This window comes from Ochlerotatus camptorhynchus, unplaced genomic scaffold (genome assembly GCF_037179485.1).
Source record: "Ochlerotatus camptorhynchus isolate MF236.1 unplaced genomic scaffold, CSIRO-AGI_Acam_v1.1 ptg000230l, whole genome shotgun sequence".
Lineage (NCBI taxonomy): Eukaryota > Metazoa > Arthropoda > Insecta > Diptera > Culicidae > Ochlerotatus > Ochlerotatus camptorhynchus.
In genome coordinates this window covers 1,117,886-1,139,579 of record NW_027040720.1, presented here as the reverse complement: position 1 = coordinate 1,139,579, position 21,694 = coordinate 1,117,886, and the positions used below count along the sequence as shown (strand labels likewise).

At 40.2% G+C, this 21,694-nt stretch overlaps 2 protein-coding genes across 4 annotated transcripts in view; one reads left to right on the top strand and one right to left on the bottom strand.

Annotated features, from left to right (window-relative positions):
- Det (Deterin) overlaps positions 1–21,694 on the bottom strand; it is a 434,366-nt gene that overhangs the window by 128,579 nt on the left and 284,093 nt on the right. The gene's annotated exons all lie outside the window — the stretch shown is intronic.
- 5PtaseI (inositol polyphosphate-5-phosphatase A) overlaps positions 1–21,694 on the top strand; it is a 116,757-nt gene that overhangs the window by 21,144 nt on the left and 73,919 nt on the right. For both annotated transcript variants that reach the window (XM_065225501.1, XM_065225500.1), the window contains exon 2: positions 7,100–7,330. In XM_065225501.1, the coding sequence (XP_065081573.1) occupies positions 7,100–7,330 (231 nt within the window). The remainder of the gene's footprint in view (positions 1–7,099; positions 7,331–21,694) is intronic.

Here is a 21,694-nt window from a genome sequence, read left to right as displayed (position 1 = left end):
AAAAGAACAGAGAACCTCAGAGCAGTTCCGTTAACATTAGAGAAGTCACATAATGTTTAAAGAAGTTTAGAGAACTTCTGCGAATTGTTAATCCTTTAGAGGAGATCCAGGAGAAAACATTTAGGAAATTTTAGGAAGTAGTTCAGGGAAGTTTAAGAATTTGATGAGAAGTATTGTGAGGCTCAGGCTAGTTTCTCAAACTACAAAAGAACTTCAAGGCAGTTTCATTAACTTCAGGAAAAAATTGGGAACTTTGAAGTAGTTCTGAAAACCTCGGAACAGTGCATTCCATGTTCAACGGAGATTTCCATTGAAATATTCCTCAAAATTTTGATGAATCTATCTTCCGAATTTTATTTTCTTTTAGTTTTCCTTGGAATTACCTTGAAATTCTGCACATTAAGAAACTTTATGGAAAGATTATCCGAATTTTAATTGTATTCATTTCAGATTTCCTTTTCTTGGAATTCTACTCACATCGAAAGTCTCTTAAGTATTCATTGGCATTTTTCCTCACAAATTCCTTAGATTTTTCTCATAATTTGTTTGGAAAACTCTCCTGAATTGAGTTTCCAAATTCCTTTAAAGATGTTCTGGAGTTATTTTCAGATTTAATTGTAATCCTTCTTTTGGTATTTCAAAAAAAATCCAAGGACTTATGCTCCGGATTCGTTTTCTCCCACAAACTTTATAAAATTATGCTCAGAATGCCCTTGGAATTTTCCTCTGAAGCTCACATGAGTTGTTCTCCTCAGAGATTCCTAAGAGTTTTCATTGAAATTTACTTTTAATTCAATTCAGGGTTTCTAAAAATTCTACTCAAAACTATCAGCCTTCAATTAAAATCTTAAATTCCTCAGAACTACCTTAAAAGCAGATTGCGCTTGATGATTTTTGCCCGAATTATTTTTTTCCCAGAACTCCCTTGGAATGAGGTCCTTAGAAATTATAATAAAATTTCACAAACCTTTAAAACTGTGCATGGAAATTGATTTCAGATTCTTGAAAATTTCTTGAAGTATCATAGCTTTTAAATCCAGAACTAGTTCAAATTTAATATTTAATGTCCCAAAACCAAAAAAAAACAGTGCAAGCCTGTTTTTTTTTTAATTTATTTGTTACTGAAGATTAATCCACTGTGCATATCATAAGTTCAAAGTCTGAATGAAAATAACGAGAAAAATAAATGCTTGTATTTTAAAATTATTTATTTTCTTTAAAATATCCTTCGTAAGAAAATTATTAAATTTTCTGAGACTTTCAGGTATTTTAGGAAAAAATTAAATTTCGACTAATACCGTGGGTTTGAATCATTAACTTTCTATTGAATCTTTCGATTTAAAGGTTCATATAGTACATAAGTGTTTATGAGATACTAATTGAATAAGTCTAAAACATCAAACATTTATTTGGTGTGCCATCATAACTATTGTGATCGTAGCAACCCAGTAATTCGCGTCGCTATATGCACTTGTTATTAGTTGCTAAGTTTCTGAATAAAATTTTCATTCCACTGTTCAACGTCAACCGATAAAGACGTGTTTCAATTACTCTCTACAATTGGTTATGGGCCCAGGATACCTAACCGGAAGACTCTAAAATTTCAAGACCAGAAGAAGTATGTCCACAGGCGGAAGTTTAGGATCCGGACAGCAAGGTCAAGGAGATGGAGGCGCCAACGGAAACGGCAGGACTGAAGCTGGAAGCGTTCGAGTCACCAGAAGTTCCGTGGCACTGCCAGCCATTGACAAGCTAAGAGGCCGGGAGAACTACACGACGTGGGCATTTGCGATGCGGATGATCCTAATCCGTGAAGGAAGCTGGTCTGCCATCGACGGAGACGGAGAAGGTGTTCCTGAGGATTTGAAGTTGCAGGCTCTGGCTACGATTTGCTTATGCCTCGAGAGCTACAATTACAGTCTGGTGCAGGATGCGGTTACAGCAAAGGAAGCCTGGACGAAGCTGCAATCTGCATTCCAGGACAGTGGACTAACCAGGAAGATTGGACTGCTCAGAAAATTTACGTCGGTACGGCTGATCAACTGTGCTAGCGTTGAGGCGTACGTGGACGAATTAATGAGCACAAGCCACAAGCTTGCATCCGTGGGCTTTAAGGTGGACGATTCCTGGCTCGCGGCGATGTTGCTGATGGGTCTTCCTGATCAGTACGAGCTCATGATAATGGGACTCGAAGCCTCTGGAGCGGCTTTGACAGCGGATGCAGTGAAATCCAAAATTCTACAGGACGTTAAGCTGGATCGTGGTCCGGTCAGCAGCGGCGCGGAAGGTGCCCTGTACAGTAAAGCGAACCGGAAGAAGCCAAGCGAATCCAAGGACGGTAGCAAAGGCGAAAAGTTATGTTACACCTGCAAGAAGCCGGGTCATTTTGCTGCCAAGTGTCCGGAGAAGCAGCAGCAAGCAAAGGCGAGCAAACACAAGGGTCTCTGTTCCATTTTTGCCATGGGAGACGTCAGCACCAGTGAATGGTATTTCGATTCGGGTGCCACTTGCCACATGGCACGGCCGGATCAGAAATTTCTCGATGAAGTCAAGATGGACCACAACGTCGGAACGGCGAACAATGCCACTATGAAGGTCGTAGCGAAGGGTTCAGTCGTGTTGGACAGCAACGATGGTCGAATCGATGTCAGCGGTGTTCTGAAGATTCCCGACCTAGCCACCAACTTGTTATCCGTAAGTACGATCTGCAAAAAGGGCAAAACTGTTATTTTCACCAAAGACAGATGCGAAGTTCGGGACGAAGACGGTGATCTGGTTGTCACCGGCGTCGAGGAAGGTGGCCTCTACAGAGTCAATTGGCCAGAGAAGTCGTTTTTGGCAAGCGGCATGGAGCTCTGGCATCGACGTCTGGGGCATCTTCACGAAGGTGGTTTGAAGAAGCTCAAGCGAATCGCCAACGGAATAGATTTCCAAGATGGGTCGTTAGAAGGATGTGTTGCCTGTCTGGAGGGCAAGCATACGAGGCGTTCATTCCCAAGCAGCGAGTCAAGAGCTGAAGAACTGTTGGAGTTGGTACACTCCGACCTCTGCGGACCAGTGGAGATTTCGTCGTTGGGTGGAAGCCGTTATTTCATGACGTTCCTGGACGATGCAAGCAAGCGGGTGGTGGTTTACTTCTTGAAGCAGAAAAATCAAGCACTCGAAGCGTTCAAGTCGTTCAAGGCCAAAGCGGAAAGACAGACGGGCAAGAAGCTAAAAATCTTGCGTTCAGACAACGGAAAGGAGTACGTGAATGCAGATTTCCGGAAGGTGTTGGAGTCCGATGGGATTCGACATCAAACCACGTGGCCGTATACGCCTGAGCAGAACGGGGCGGCAGAGCGCATGAACCGCACGCTGGTTGAAAAGACGCGGTGCATGCTCAACGATGCGAAGCTGGGAAAAGAGTTTTGGGCAGAAGCTATTTCGACCGCGGCTCACGTGGTGAATCGATGTCCTACTCGTTCCCTGGAAGAGAAAACGCCGGAAAAGGCGTGGACCGGAAAGAAGCTGAATTTGAAGCACCTCAAGATTTTTGGCTCGAGCGTGATGACTCTGGTACCGAAAGCGAAAAGGAAGAAGTTTGATCCCAAATCCGAGAAAGGCATTTTCGTCGGCTATTGTGAAGACACGAAAGGTTACCGGGTGTATGATCCAGAGAATGACCGTTTCCACGTTAGTCGAGATGTCATGGTACTGGAAGAAGGCGTCGCTATCTGTATGGCAGAACAACGAGTGCAGCCGGTGGAGTTCATGGAGCTTTGTTCGGATGAAATCCATGATCGTCCTGAGTCCGGTGCAGCTGATACTCCTGAAGATGGTCAACACGCTGTGCTTCCTCTAGGCGAACAACCGAATGGCATCGTCGTACCTGGTGCAGCCGGGCCTGCTGTTGTTATCGATCAACCGGGTGGCAATCCTGGTGAAACCGAAACAACGGAGGAAGACATCGTCGTTGTCGACAGTTCGTCCAGTGAGGCAGACGAATTCGAGGATGCCTGTGCCGATTTTGCGCTCCCACCGCAACTGATTAGACCAGCTGAGTTGCAGCAAGGGTTAAGGCGCAGCGGTCGGGAGCGCCGTAATCCAGGCAAGTATAATGACTTTATTAGTTACGGTTCCTTTTTTGGTGGTGTTCATTACCCTCAGTTATCCTTCAACACGACGAGCGACGATGATACGATGGATGATCCGACGAGCTACGATGAGGTTCTGCGGCGGCCGGACCGAGATCATTGGATTGCGGCTATGCGTGAGGAAATTGCATCCCTCAGCGAGAATAGCACGTGGGTGCTCACCGATCTGCCTGAAGGGCGGAAAGCGATTCGGAACAAGTGGGTGTACCTAACGAAGCGAGGTCTCGACGGAACCATCCAGAGGTACAAGGCCCGCCTCGTGGTGAAGGGCTGCTCTCAACGACCTGGTCTGGACTACGACGAGGTGTACTCCCCGGTCGTGCGGTACGCGACCGTCCGGTATCTGATGGCACTGGCGGTGCGGTACAACTTGGATATTGACCAAATGGACGCGGTCACTGCATTCCTGCAGAGCGAGCTGAAGGACGAGGAGATCTACATGCTCCAGCCAGAAGGGTTCGATGCGTCGAATGGAAAGGTGTGCAGACTGAAGAAGGCCCTCTACGGTCTCAAGCAGTCCAGCCGCGTATGGAACGCGCAGTTGGATGTGGTGCTGCAGGAGTTCGGACTGAAACGGTCGAGCGTGGATCCCTGTTTGTACTGGTGCATCCGTGCAGGAAAGATGATGTTTGTGACTATCTACGTCGACGATCTCTTGATTTTCACAAACGAGCGGAAGCAAAAGAAGAAGCTGAAGGCCCATCTGCACAAGCGGTTCCAAATGAAAGACCTCGGGGAGGCGCAACAATGTCTTGGCATCAGAATCACGAGGAAGCGTGAAGAAGGCAAGCTGTGGTTGGATCAACAAGCCTACATCGAAGACATCGTCAATCGCTTCGGTATGGCCGATGCCCACCCAGTTGCAACACCAGCAGATCCAAGCATCAAGTTGGACAAGTCGATGGCACCGAAGACGAAATCTGAAATGGAAGAAATGAAGTCAGTGCCATACAAGGAAGCAGTCGGGTGTTTGTCGTTTGCAGCTCAAGTCACCCGACCGGATATTGCTTTTGCCGTCAACGTTGTGAGCCAGTACAGTGCCAACCCTGGCCGTCCTCACTGGGAAGCGGTGAAGAGGATAATCCGGTACCTGAAAGGTACAATAACCAAGAAGCTAGAGTACTCGACAAGCGGTCCAGCGGACATAGTTGGGTACAGCGATGCCGATTGGGGAGGAGATGCGGACGACCGGAAATCCACAACCGGTTATGTGTTCATGATGCAGGGAGGTGCGATCTCGTGGAACGTCAAGAAGCAGCCTACCGTAGCCCTTTCGTCCTGTGAAGCGGAATACATGGCCATGTCTCGCACGATCCAGGAAGCTATGTGGTGGAGTAATCTGCAGTCGTAGTTTTGCGAGGCCAAATCGATTTCCGTGTGCTGCGATAATCAATCGGCAATCAGCATCGCCAACAACGGTTCGTATAACCCCCGGACCAAGCACGTCAGTATACGGTACCATTTCGTGCATGATAGCCTGCAGCATGGTGTCGTCCAACTGAGCTACACGTCGACAACGGAACAGCCAGCCGATGGGTTCACTTTTTTTTTTTTTTTTTTCTTTATTATAGAGATTTTTAGCCATAGGCTAGTTCATCTCTTTCGATGGGTTCACGAAGCCGATGACCGTTCAGAAGCAGCAGAAGTTTCGGAAGCTAACTGGCGTCGCGGATTAGGGAGGAGTATTGTGATCGTAGCAACCCAGTAATTCGCGTCGCTATATGCACTTGTTATTAGTTGCTAAGTTTCTGAATAAAATTTTCATTCCACTGTTCAACGTCAACCGATAAAGACGTGTTTCAATTACTCTCTACAATTATAACGACTACTTTTCTTCTCTTGGGTCACTTTTTAGTCACTATTTTTGCAACTATAAGTCACTATTTGGTCACTTATTTCATCAACATGGTCACTAAAATCACTATTTTTAACGGCAGTGATTGGTACCAGCCCTGAAGTTCCTTCAACTTCCCCTCAAAAGTTCCTTCAAGTATCCCTCGGAAGTTCCTTCAACTTCTCTTCAGAAGTTCCTTGAACTTTCCTTAGGAAGCTCCTTGAACTTTCTTTAGGAAGCTTTTGACCTTAGAAGACGCTTGCGAAAATAAATTGTTAATGCTAAAAAATCCTAAACAGGAGAACAGGGTTGTGTTCAGAGCCTTTTGGTATTGCTGTTTGATGAAGATGATTCTGGAGATTTATTGCACTCATTCCTTATGATGCAAGCAATAAGTGCTCCGAAGACATCAAAACGATTTGACGGAAACGTGCACCTTTATCACCACTTTTTGCATTTCTGGGGCAGTCCAGTTTCAGATGCAATCAGCAATAAGTAGGTCATTTTCCAAAACTGTTATCAATATCACCTAGTAGCTTTTCACCTTCTGAACCAGCCTAGGTCCACTGCTGCACCAAGTTCCTGCACATTTTGATTGCAAACGCGTCGTTAAAAAATGCTGCACAACGCGATAAAAGCTGCAATCACTATTTATAAACCCCCATTTGACTGTGCACCGGTTCCGTACTTAAGTATATGCTTTGCTCACTTTAACCCCGTCGTACCCGACCGACGAAATAACTGCGTTATCTATCACTACAGTCGCCGTCACCGTCATCGTGTCCACATTGGCATGCGTTGCGTCGTCGCTAAGGGCATTACGAAAACGAATTCATCAATTGGGGCTGCGGCTTCTTTATTTGTTGGTCGCCTTTACATTAACATTCATTATCATGACGACGACGACGACGATGGAGCTCTCTCTTGAATGACCGAATGGTTGAATGAGTAGCCATGCCATAAGCATGAAATGAAGCAAGGTTTCCGTGATCGAAGATTATTTCACCCCACGGAATCGGGATCCATTAGGGATGCAGAGATTAAATCGTATTGTTTCCTGAAGCTTAACCGTGCTTAATTTGCAGCTAGACTAATCGACCTTTTTTTTTCTTCTCTGCCTCACCAACAGCCATCCCGCCTGCTGAACATCTGGATCAAGGAATTCCTCAGCAATGTGACCAGTCGGCGACCGGCTTTCATTGCGCTGCACCTCCAGGAGGTCGGTGGCAAGACGTACGAAAAGTCCATGGAGTACGTGCAGGAGTTTATCAAGAATCTATGCGAATCGGCCGAGCTGGCGGACTACAATCGGATCCGGGTCTATCTGGACGAAGACTACAACTCGGCGGAGCACTTCACGGTAAGCCGACGTGATTATAGTTTACGGTTAAGAGCCCCAAGGCGAGAGGGCTCTCAAGTGTTGCACCCACTGCCATTTCCCCTGCCATGGCTTGATAGGTTTATTATTGACATTTTTTACGGTCCATTCTTTCTCCACACTTGTGTTCCCGGTGACATACTCGAACGTTCAAGAGTCGTCTCCACAGTTGTTGTATTGGTTTTCGAACGCGAGGGTGTAAATCTGGTGTCTTGTCGTTTGTGGGAAGTGGAAAACTCAATTTCCCCCCACCGAGTGCCCACGCGCGTAGAACTAGATTCCAGATCCAATCTACTTGCAATAAATTTTCTTCTTTTGTCGAGCACAGAAAATCAATTCCGGGCTGACACACGTCTGACATTTTATTCATGCCAGTTGACAGCCGGGAGGCACACATGGGACGAATTATGACGGGTGTGTTGTGTAGAACTTGTTCACAGAAGACCTGCTTGGCATCATCGGTGTGTGTACGTACCTAACCTCCTCCACACCGTGGGATCATATTTCATCAAATATTCACGCATCACTGTTGATTGGACTATCCGTTTCGTCTCATCGCTTTCCGGCTCATGTTGCCGGGTAAAGTAGTTGCAATCGGATTCTCCGGATGGTATGGTGGAAATGCGAGGATAGAAAAGTGGGATCCAAATCCAATAGTGTCTTTGAAAGAGGACGAGCATTGCTTTTGAGATGGATTTGAATTTAGTTTGATACAAATTGAATTGTTCAGTCGACATTTGACTAATTTTAGGGACACACACACATTGTGGCAGACGACAACGGAAACCAAGTGCAATGTTGCAGTCATTGCAGAGCTGTATCGAGTTCCTCCCGATAACGGCTACTGGGTAGCGGATAGAGCAAAGATGGCTACAATACAAGTTATGGGTAGATATCTCGTTCAAGAAGTGGTTTCGTAATTGTCAAAAACAACGGAATCTTCATATGCAGTTGCTAGGCACCATCAAGTTGGACAGTACACAGTGATCCAGAAAAGCAAATTTAGCAGGAAAGATGGATTTTGAGTTTGAAATTAGCAAAAAGATGTCTTCAGCAAAGTTGATGCTATTAGTTAGGCGCTTATGTTAGTGTCAAGAGATACTAGGGTGATACTTATTATCAATAAAATCAAAAAAGCTAACTTTCTTATTTTAAGAGATAGAGGCATATGTTTTCAGGAAAAGTTGTAGCTTATCAAATTTCAACTTACTTTGAAAAAAAAAAGTTTCAAAAAGGTTGGAAAATAACCGATTTAGAGTAGTTTTTATATGTTGACCTAGGGTGTCTCTAAAAAAATCCGTTATTTTACTCTAACTTTCTTATTTTATTTTTTATGAAAAGGTCGTATTGTATTAAATTTTAGATCTGGAGAAATTCAGTTTTGAAAATATCAACTTTTACATATTTTTGTAGAGCACATAGGCCGACCCATACGAGAACAAGCGTTATGAATCAAAATTTCGTCTAATATGTTTATCAGTGTCAGAATTACGAAAAACTTCTCCATCAAATTTGCATCAAGTAATTCTAGCAACAGCTTCTCTTTCTTGAAAAAAAAAACGTCTTGCGACATTTCCGGAGTTAGAGTTGTCTTTCCCTGGACGAGGTTCGCTTATCCGTAACCCCAACTGCTCCTTGAGAGCTGAATGGTAAGCTATTTTCAACAACATTTCCATTGATCGAGTAGTGGCGACACACCGAACTTGTACTTTTGTGGGTCAACCGAGTCTTCTGTTTCTAGAGCTAAGTTAAGTTTCTTCCCACTACGCAGGCAAATGTAGCAAGATTGAGAATGCGTATCACTTTTGTATCGACCATGGTAAAACACATTTTTGTAGCAATAGATATACCGCCTACTTTCGTCGGCTCAGGCTCCTGAATTTCTGCGTCCATTTTCACAATCACTCGATTAGTGAGAACAGCACTCTCTGTTTCAAAGATCAATGATTTTGGACGACACAAACAAACAGAAGAAGGGCGATCATTGTTCCATATGCTTTGCTGAAGCCCATTGGTTTCCTCGGACAGACGTAATGGGACGATTGAACCGATTTGAGTCGATATACTCACGCAGTTCACCATCCTCATCTTCATCATAGAAAATTTGATGGTACCTACACAGACAAACAGACGTAACACTTCATTGTGTATCTTCGTTCATGTATTTAACGGTTGATTTGAATATTATCAGTTCCGCGAACTACTCGCCGCAGCGCTGGCATCGGATCACTTTGACGTTTCTATACATTCTATAGAACTTTTATGCAATATTGTTTGCGAATTAGCGAGCAATCTTGTTTTCCGCGAGAAGCCAGAGAGATGTCGTTACTGACGTCTTATGTTTTGAGATACTATGTTTTCAAGAAAAACTTGTTCAAAGAGTTACGTCTGTTTGTCTGTGGTACCTATGTAAAGAGACGTAATTACATATTTTAATATCTTGGGAAATAATTGCAGGCAGTAAAAATAATAAGCACCATTGCCAATGACAAAACAAAACATTAACTAGAAAGTATACGTCATAATCTTTATGTGAAGAAGTGCTAACCCGGAGTGATTCGAGCTTCCGTCACATCCCCAATTCATTACCAGAATCAAAGGTTTGTTTTGTATTGTAGTATCATATTTAAGGAACTCAAGAATACGCTTTACTGTGTGGTCAACAAGGTCTTGGAGAACAACATCCGCTTTGGACGACTTGATACCAGAGGGATAGCAAAGTTTCTTTGCTTCAAGGACGGTATTGTAAGAGGGATATCTATTTGCACCTTGTTTGATGGTGGTCATTCGAACATCATGACATTGGGCTTTGCTGAGGTCGTTTCTAACGATAAAACCAATAGCCTCTTCAGGAGTCAATGCTACTACCTCGTTAATCTCAGACGTGAACAATGTGGACTGCTTTAGGATTTTGGCAATTTTTTCTATGATCTTACCACCAAGACGACGACCAGCTTCTCTTGCGCTAGATGCCGCTGCAAATCCGAGCTCCGAGGTGGTGAAATTTTCTCAAACCGCTCGTAAACGGTTTCTCTTTGTCCTGTCGGAGCTTTCGGAGAACGGTCTTAACTGTCGGAACCGGGCAAGTGTACGTTTGCACTTCATCCAACGCGTCGAATAGTTAAGTTTTTCAATTCTTATGATTTTCTGAGCACTCGTGACAGAAATATTAGGATATTTATCCAGCAAATATTTTATAACATTTTAATCACTGCGTCCAAGCATCCAAAACTCAACGATTTCACTTCGCGGAACTTCCATTTTAGCACTTTCAAACGAGATAAAAACAAATGTTGCCACAATAAAAAAAAGGTTGGTACAATTGGAGCTATTTTGACAAATCGAGCATCAGCTAACTTTTTTGCTATAGGGTTTTCCAGACAGAATTTCACAAACACTAATGCAACGAGTAATTTCTCACCAATTAGCTGGATTAGTGAGGTGAATCAATCGCACACACAACGGGCAACTGTTTAGATTCTTCTTGAACCAACACCCACATGTGACACATCAAATTACATGATAATTCAAACATATGATCATTGATGGCCATATCAAGTACTGAAGACCACGTTAATCAGATCCGAACATGTTTCGGGTACCCCCGGAGAAGTGAAACTTGAACCTACATCCTCATGTGACACATCAAACTACATAAAAATTCAAAAATAAGAACATCGGTGGCCATATTAAGCACTGCAGACCACGCTGGCCAGAAATGTGCCAGGTGCTCCCGGGAAGTTTTATAAATTTCCCGGAGTTCCCTAGGGCCAATGGAACTTCTCTGAAGTTAACGGAACTTCCCTGAAATTCTCTTCAAAACTACTCTGAAAGTCTCCTCAGAACAACTCTGGTGATCTTCTCAGAACTACTGTGAAGTTTCCAACAGAACAACTCTGAAATTCTCTTCAGAACTACTCTAAAGGTCTCCTCAGAACTACTGTGAAGTTCTCGACAGAACTACTCTGAATGTCTTTTCAGAACTACTCTTAAGTTCTCCTCAGAACTACTCTGACACTCTCCACATAACTACTCTGAAATTCTGCTCAGAACTACTTTGAAGTTCTCGACAGCACTACTCTGTAATTCTCTTCAGAACTACTCTGAAAGTCTCCTCAGAACAACTCTGAAGGTCTCCTTAGAACAACTCTGAAGGTCTCCTTAGAACTACTGTGAAGTTCTCGACAGAACAACTCTGAAATTCTCTTCAGAACTACTCTGAAGGTCTCCTCAGAACTACTCTAGAGTTTTCTTCAGAACTACTCTGACACTCCCCTCAGAACAACTCTGAAGGTCTCTTCAGAACTACGCTGTAGTTCTCTTCAAAACTACTCTGACACTCTCAACTACTCTGAAATTCTCCTCAGAAATACTCAGAAGTTCTCGACAGAAGTACTCTGAAATTCTCTTCAGAACTACTCTGAAAGTCTCCTCAAAACAACTCTGAAGATCTCCTCAGAATTACTGTGAAGTTCTCGACAGAACTACTCTGAAATTCTCTTCAGAACTACTCTGAAGGTCGCCTCAGAACAACTCTGATGGTCTCCTCAGAACTACTATGAAGTTCTCGACAGAACTACTCTGAAATTCTCTTCAGAACTACTCTGAAGGTCTCCTCAGAACTACTCTAGAGTTCTCTTCAGAACTACTCTGACACTCTCCTCAGAACAACTCTGTAGGTCTCTTCAGAACTACGTTGAAGTTCTCTTCAGAACTACTCTGACACTCCCCAAATAACTACTTTGAAATTCTCCTCAGAACTACTCTGAAGTTCTCGACAGAACTACTCTGAAATTCTTCTCAGAACAACTCTGAAGGTCTCCTCAGAACTATTCTGGAGCTCTCTTCAGAACTACTGTGATGGTCTCCTCAGAACAACTCTGACGGTCTCTTCAGAACTACTCTGAAACTCTCCACAGAACTACTCTGAAGATCTCCTCAGAACTTGTCGAAGGGCTCCCTTCAATGCCGAGCCCCAACATCGATATATAGTTGATGGTTGCCCACGGAATGTTGAGATGATTAATTCAAATTGTCCAATGTCCATTCAGTATAGAAGAATCCATCCATTTCGTTATCTGGTTAAATATGCAGGTTAAAAGATCATTTAATACACTGATTTATACAAAACACAGAATACTCTATTCACAATTTATTTAACATATTTACGATACAAAATATCGGATACATGGGTGCTCCTTGTCCGCATACTCCAACGGACTGATCCGTTTTGCTTAAGTATTAAAATTACTGATCCCATGTTGACAGAATTATCATCGGCCTTGATAACGTATATTTCGGATGTGGATCAAGAGAAGGTTTGTGATGATACCATCTCTTCCAACCCCATGCATTGACGTAGCAAGGGATGCTGAATTGGGTGGGTGATGTTAGTCCCAAACAGAACTACTCTGAAGTTTTCCTCAGAATCACTTTGAACTTCTCCTCAGAACTACTTTGAATTTCTCCTCAGAACTACTCTGAAATTCTCATCAGAACTACTCTGAAGTTCTCCTCAGAACTATTCTAAAGTTCTCATCAGAACTACGCTGAAGTTCTCCTCAGAATTACTTTGAACTTCTCCTCAGAACTACTTTGAGGTTCTCCTCAAAATTACTTTGAAATTCTCCTCAGAACTGCTCTGAAGTTCTCCTCAGAACTAAGTTCTCCTCAGAACTGAGTTCTCGTCAGAACTTCTTCTAAAAACTACTCTACATCTTCGATGAAGTTTTCAAAAGTTGTCTGATTATTCTCTTGAAGTTCTTTAAACTTTCCCGATAGTCGCGACTTCCCTAAAGATATCTTTACTCCCCAGAAGTTCTTTTAACATCTCAATAAATTGAAGTTCTCAGGACTTCCCTAAAATTCACGAAACTTTCTTTAAGCTCCCGCAGTTTTCCTGATATTCATAACGCTTCTCCGAAGCTCTCGATATTTCCCCATGGTTCATGGTACATCTTCAAAGTGCTCCCAATTTTTTTGAAGTTAATGCAAATTCAGAGACGATCACTGAACTTCGGAGAATTTCAAAATCCTTCGGATATTTTTACAAGAATTCAGATTGATTAATTATTCAGAGACCTTCTACTGATCAACTATTCAATCAGATAAAACCTCACATATTTCTTCACTAAGTCAGCTGAATCAGACCGTATGGCTTCATGGCGATAAGCTAGCTTGAAGATCTCCAACTGATTGAAAGTGCAAGAGACGACTCTAATACATAGATTTTGCGCTCATACAGTGTGGGTAGAAATGCGGCAAAGCGGCAGCGGTACAGCTATTAGCGCGATTTTAGTACATTGCGCGTTTGCCGCTGTGCCGTTGTCATTGTGTTCAGGCTTTTACTCAGTTCTGAGCCACTTTTACTCATTCGTCTGGAGAAATTTCTAAAATCGTAGGTCACTCAGAGCAGACTGCTTAAGCAAGCAATCAAATGATACTAGCGTGTGAGTTTTGAACTGAGAGGCCAGTCATGCGATAGGTCTTGTCCTATTTGGAGAAATTGTAAATTCACAGAATCGTCTTCTTCTTCGTATTTCAAGCTTATTGCTTATCACATATTAGCTTATTGCGTGCCCTCAACTTAGTGTTCTAGATGCACTTCCACAGTTGTTAATTGAGAGCTTCCCGAACAAATTCGGTTAACAAAATGAAAGCAAATCGATATTAAAGTGTGCAGTTCCTATCATAATGAAAACTCATTTTAATTTCAAATGTTGCGACATAAGTCTGATATCATATTGTGCTTTCATTATGCAGTCAAGACTTTTTAAATGAAAGCAACTTAACTTGAAGTTCTGCTGTTTACGTCTTGTTTAAAATTTAATTGAAATTCATCTGTCGTTGAACTAATGATTATTGTTTATTTGATTTGTTTGACACATTTTAGGTCATTCGTGACTTGCCCGGGGTGAGATTGGAGCCCAAGTCTTTCAGCTTGAGAAACATGAATGGTAACCATTCACTCCAGGCCCGTATTCAGTTAAACATTATGAATGCAAAATCAGTCATCAAATTGATTTCATTGAAAGCAGGATTAGTTTTCCGTTTGCTTCAACAGTGTAAAATTTTGCTCTTATTTTTGCTGTGTTAACCGTTAAGTCAACCAAAATGAGATCAACTGGAGTATTCAAAATAAGTTACATCATAACAGCAAATTTTGATTTCAATTTGATCTTCAGCTTTGTTCGGGTATAATTGTGTGGCAAGTACAATCATACTCTATATTCCCAGTATCATTTAAAAAAATCAGAATCGCTTCTAAAAGAACTGAATTACTTCAGAAATGTTCGGCATTACTTCGGAAAAAAAACTGAATCACTTTAGAAAGGTTGTAGCTCACATTAGACATATTTGGAGTCACTTCGGAAAGTATTGTATAACTGCGTAAGTGTTCTGAATCACTTCGGAAAGTCCTAAATAATTTTATAAAAACTCGTAATCATTTTTTGAAGAACTGAATCATCCCAGAAATGTTCGGAATCACTCGAAAAATACTGAATCACTTCAGAAATGATCAGTATCACTTTGGAAAGTACTGAATCACTTAAGAAATGATCGGAATCACTTCTAATCGAACTAAATTACGCTCGGAATCAGTTCGGAAAATATTGAATCAGTACAAGTAATTCTAAATCGCTTCAGAAAGTGCTGAATTTCTTTAAAAAAATCTGAATCCCTACAGAAAGTACTAAATCACTTCAGAAATGTTCGGAATCACTTAGGAATGTATTGAATCACTCAAGAAATTATTGGAATCCCTTCTAAAAGAACTGAATCATCACAGAAATGTTCGGAATCGCCTTGGAAAGTACTGAATCACTTCAGAAATGATCGTAATCAATTCAAAGAAATTTTGGAATCACTTTTAATAGAACTTAATTACATTTTCAACGTTCGGTGTCATTTCGAAAAATATTGAATCAGTTCAGGAAAGTTCTAAATTGCTTCATATAGTGCTGAATTATTTTAAAAAAAATCGGAATCCCTCCGCAAAGTACTCAATCACATCAGAAATAACCGGGAATCACTTCGTAAAGTACTGAATCACTTCAAAAAAATTCGGAAACATTTCTAAAATAACAAAATTACATTAGAAATGTTCTGAATCTCTTCGGAAGCTTTTGAATATTTTCAGAAAGGGTCTTAACCACCTCAGAATGCGATGAATTATTTTTGAAAAATTCGAAATCCCTCCGGAAAGTACTGAATAACTTCTTAAACGATCGGAATTGCTTCGAAAAGTATTAAAGCACTTCAGTTCTAAATCTTTTCGGAAAGTACTGAATAACTTAATACAAATTCGGAATCATTTCTAAAAGAACTGAATTACTTGGTTGGAATCACTTCGGAGAGTACTGAATCACTTCAGAAAGGTTTTTAATCTTTTAGGAAAGTACTAGATTACATTAGACAAATTTGGAGTCACTTCGGAAAATATTGTTTCACTGCGTAAATGTTCTGAATCACTTCGGAAAGTACTAAATCACTTTATAAAAATTCGGAGTCACTTCGAAAAGAACTGAATCATCCTAGAAATGTTCGGAATCACTCGAAAAATACTGAATCACTTCAGAATTCATCGGAATCGCTTTGGAAAGTACTGAATCACTTCAGAAATGATCGTAATCAATTCAAAGAAATTCGGAATCACTTCTAATATAACTAAATTACGTTTGAAACGTTTGGTGTCATTTCGGAAAATATTGCATCAGTTCAGGAAAACTCTAAATCGCTTCATAAAGTGCTGAATTACTTTAAAAAAATCGGAATCCCTTCGGAAAGTACTCTATCACTTCAACAATGATCGGGAATCACTTCGCAATGTACTGAATCACTTGAAAAATTATCAGAATTGCTTCGGAAAGTACTGAACCACATCAGAAATGATCGGAAACACTTCGCAAAGTACTGAATCACTTCAAAGAAATTCGGAATCACTTCTAAAAGAACAAAATTACATCAGAAATGTTCGGAATCACTTCGAAAACTATGGAATCGCTTCAGAAAGCTTCTGGTGGTTATCAGAAAGTGCTGAATTACTTTTGAGAAACTAGGAATACCTTCGGAAAGTACTGAATCCCTTCAGAAATGATCCGGATCACTTCGGAAAGTACTTATTCACATATGGAAAAATTGGAATCACTTCGTAATGAGCTAAACCAATTCAGAACGGTTCACAATCACTTCAAGAGTTGAATCACTTCAAGAGTTGAATCACTTCAGAAATGTTCCGAATCACCTCGGAAATGTTCGAAATCATTTAGAAAGGTACTGATTCACTTCATAAAAGTTTGGAATCACTTTGAAAAGAACTGAATCATCGGAATCACTTCAGAAAGTTCCAAATCACTTGTTCTAAATGTCCTAAATTACTTCGTAAAGTGCTGAATAACTTTTGAAAAATTCGGAATCACATCGAAAAATACGAACTCACTTCAGAAATGATCGGAATTAGTTTGGAAAGCACTGATCCACTTATGGAAAGTTTGAAATCACTTCATAATGAACTAAATCAATTCAGAAAGGTAAGCACTTTGTAAAGAACTGAATCACTTCAGAAATGTTCGGAATAATTTCGAAAGGTACTGATTCACCTCAGACAATTTTGGAATCATTTCGGAAGGAACTGAAGCAATTCATAAATAATCATAATCACTGCAGAAATGTTCGGAATCACTTCAGACAGTACTTTCAGAAATGTTCTAAATTACTTCGTAAAGCGCTGAATTACTTTTGAAAAATTCGGATTTCTAGATCACTTGGGAAAGTTCGGATTCACTTCTAAATGAATTAATTCCCTTCAGAAGTATTGGGAATCTTTTCTTTTTTTTTCCTTTGGTTTGTTTTTTCCGTCGATCTTGTTTTCCGTGCTGAGCACCAATGCTACCGACGTGCCGGGAAGGCAGCTCCCACTCCTGGACCCTACCTATCGACCCATCAACTCATGAACCGGGGACCAACGGCTTTACTTCCCATCCGAAGGAAGGCGTGATCAGAGATGTTATGCCTCAGAACATCCCGGCGGCGCCGACTGGGATTGAACCCAGGCCTGCTGGGGTGAGAGGTAATCACGCTTACCACTACACCATCGGCGCCGTTTGGGAATCTTTTCGAAAAGTATTGAATTACTCCTGAAAAGTTTTGAACGGAAATAACTGAATCCCTTTTGAGAAATTCAGAAATACTTCGAAAAGTACTGAATCACTTGAGACATGTTCAGACTCACTTCGGAAAGAACTGAATCACTTCAGATACGTTCGGAATATACTTCGGAAAGAACTGAATCTTTTCATCAATGTTCGGAATCACTTTGAAAAGTTCTGATTCGATTCAGAAAAGTTTGAATTCACTTCGGAAGGAACTCAATAATTTCATAAATGTTCATCATCGCTTTGAAAAGTACTCAATCACTTCAGAAATGATCGGAATCGCGTCGGAATGGACTGAATCATTTCATAAATGTATGATATCACTTTTAAAAGTGCTGAATCACTTAAGAAAAGTTTGAAATCACTTCGGTCGGACCTCAATCAGTTCAGAATTGTTTGGGATCACTTCGGATAGTACTGATTCACTTCACAAAACTTCGAAATCACTTCGGAAAGAACTAAATCACTTCAGAAAATTTCGGAAAGTACGGAAGCACTTCAGAAATATACGGAATCATTTCGAAAGGTTAAATCACTTCGGAAAGTGTTGAATGGCTCCAGAAATGATCGGAATCACTTCGGAAAGTTCTGATACACTTCAGAAAAGTTTGGAATCATATCAAAATGAACTGAATAAATTCAGAAATGTTCATAACCATTTCAGGAAATACTTTGTAATATTTCTTAATACTTCGGAAAGTTCAGAATCACTTCTAATAGAACTAAATCCCTTCATAAGCATTGGGAATCTCTTTGGAAAGTATTGAATTAGTTCAGAAAAGTTCTATATCACGTCGGAAAGAACTTATTCACTTTTGAAATATTCGGAAACACTTTGAAAAGTACTGAATCACTTGAGACATGTTCAGACTCGCTTCGGAAAGTTCTGAGTCACTTCAGAAATGATCGGAATCGCTTCGGAATGTACTGAACCATTTCATAAATGTATGAGATCACTTCGAAAAGTACTGAATCTCTTCATAAAAGTTCGAAATCACTTCAGAAAAAAACTGAATAACTTCTAAATTTTTGTAAAGTACTGAAGCACTTCAGAAATATACGGAATCATTTTGAAAGATACTGGTTCACTTCAGATAAGCTTGGAATCACTTCGGAAGGAACTGAATCAATTCATATATGTTCATAATCACTTTGGAAAGTACTGAATCATTGCAGAATTGTTCTAAATCACTTCGAAAAGTGTTTAATGGCTACAGAAATGATAGAATTTACTTTAAAAAGTTCTGATTCACTTCAGGAAAGTTTTTATAATCATATTAAAATGAGCTGAATAAATTTATAGATGTTCATAATCACTTCGGAAAATACTGAAAAATTTCGAAATCACTACGGAAATTAAAAAGTGAAAATGGAATCGCTTTGTAAAATTTCTGATTACTTAGGAAAGATCGGAATCACTTCTAAAAGAACTAAATCCCTTCATAAGCATTGGGAATCTCTTCGAAAAGTATTGAATTAGTTCAGAAAAGTTCTAGATCACTTCTGATAGAACTTATTAACTTTTGAAAAATTTGGAAACACTTCGAAAAATAATGACTCACTTGAGACATGTTCAGACTCACTTCGGAAAGAACTGAATCACTCCAGATATGTCCGAAATGGCTTCGGAAAGAACTGAATCTTTTCATACATGTTCGGAATCACTTCGGAAAAGTACTGAGTCACTTCAGAATTGTTTGGAGTCACTTCGGATAGCACTGATTCACTTCACAAAAGTTCGAAATCATTTCGGAAAGTACTGAATCACTTCAGAGAAATGCACAGTCACTTCGGAAAAAAAAACTAGATCACTTTAGAAAATTTCTGTAACACTTCGTAAAGTACTGACACACTTCAGAAATGTACGGAATCATTTCGAAGCGTTTTGATAAGCTTGAAATCACTTCGGAAGAAACTGAATCAATTAGGAAATGTTCTTAATTATCTAAATTATCGGAAAGTTCTGATTCACTTCAGTGAAGTTTGGAATTACATAGGAATGATCTAAATAATTTCACACAATCAAACGACAGATAAACAAAACTTGATTCAATGTTTGTGTGCGGAAACACTTTTGAATGAACAAATGTTTCAATCTCTTGCGTATCTCACTTTTTCAACACCTTTTAATATTTTTTTTTATTAATAAGAAAAAAGAAGAGTTGAGTTTGCATAACCTTGAAATGTTAACTGCCACACAAGTAATTTGTCCCAGCATAGTCATTGTTCGTATTGTTCCATTGTTCCTAATGCCATCTGGGACACCCGTTGATTTTGCCTCTTCGGAGCTAAATACAGATTAAGATTTTCAAAATCAGCAGTCCATTCAGGGAGTATTTTTTAGTAAATTTTATAATTCTCTCCAAAAAAAGTTAAATGGCTTCAAATATGTTTGGACTTACTTCGAAAAGTAATAAATAACTGCAGACATTTGTGAACTTGATTTGCAAAATATTGTATCGCTTAGGAAAAGTATGAATTCATTTTGCAAAATGTTGAATGATTCCAGAAATGTTTAAAATCAAATAAAAAACAATTATGACTACAGACTTCAGAAAGTATTCAATCGATTCCAAAAGCTTTCCATTAAACTGGAAATAATTGAAGAACTTTTGAAAAGTTTGGATTCAATTCGGAAAATTTTGAATCACTTTTCAGTTTTTTTTTTTCCTTTGATTTGTTTTCGTCATTTTTGTTTTCCGTGCTACCGACGCCAGGGAGGCAGCTCCCACACCTGGACCCTACCTATCGACCCATCAACTCATGAACCGGGGACCAACGGCTTTACTTCCCTTCTGAAGGAAGGCGTGATCAGAAATTTTATGCCTCAGAACATCCCGGCGGCGCCGACTGGGATTGAACCCAGGTCTGCTGGGATGAGTGGCAATCACGTTTACCACTACACCACCGGCGCCGCTCACTTTTCAGTTAAAAATAATAATCATTTAAGAAAATAATTACTAACTTAAGTAACAATTTAATCCGCTCAAAAAAGTTTGAACTCAGTTAGAAAAAATATAAATCACTTCAGAAAAGTCTGACCTAAGCTCGAAAAGTTTCGAATCACTCTAGAAAAAACTACAAGGGACAGCCCTATGGGATAGTACGCAATGGTGACGTAGGACAACGTGGTCTTATATAAAAAAAATCTTAACAAGCAGCAGGAGCTTGTGTTTTCTGTAGGAATGGAAATTTGAGCGGGGTTCTTTCTGTTTACACTCTTTAGTATGACGTGCTTGATATGGATGGCCCACAGCGACTCACGAAGAGCTACTGATTCCGATCAATAGCGGTGCGACTTCTTCCTCCTTCTATGGATGCTCATGTGGGCTGCAGCTCGCTGCTTGTATGCAGCCTTTCGTTGTGTACTGGAGAATACCACCACCTGAATAAACACCGTTTGGTGAGACCGGATGGAATTCAACTTTGAAATCTGTGTTAGGGAAATCGCTTTTTGCAGTCAATAATTTTAATTATCATATAAACAATTGCACATTCGTGCAATTTTCAAAAGTAATATATTGAAAAATGATAAATTCTCAAATTGAGCACATGCGTAGAATTATTTCTGATCGATTGGTGATAAAGTTATTGAAATTGGGCCATAGGCAGCTGAGTTATTAACGATCAAAATCTTTCATAATTTTGTTACATGTTCCATTTTCGGTTTTCACAAAGTGTACCCCCATATAGAAATCACAGACGTAGTCCTACGTCAAAAAATAAATAAGAAATAAAATATAAAAGAGATCTAGTGCACAAATTCCGATGTCCCACACCAAACAACTTTCAGGATTACGACCAACAAAAACCTTCAAGATTTTAGGATTACAGAAAATTATTTAGAAAGACATTAATTCTGAGAGTCCCAAGGTGTCGGTTTTTATTATTCCTGACTTAAGATTTTCAAGAAATTAAAATTCTAGATTTCCAAGTTTCCAAATTCGAAACAAAAAAAAAAGGTTGGATTAGGCCCGGAGGGAATATTCAGGATTCAGGATCTGGATTAATAAATTTCTGAGGATAAATCCTTTCAAATTCTAGTGATAGTTTCAAAATAATTCTGCGGAGGATTCCTAAAGAATATCGGGGAAAATTCTCAGGTGAATTCCAAGAAAGTTCTAGGCAAAATTCCAACGACGTTTTGAAGTCTTGAATGTGATTCAGAGGAATATTTTATGGGAATTTGAAG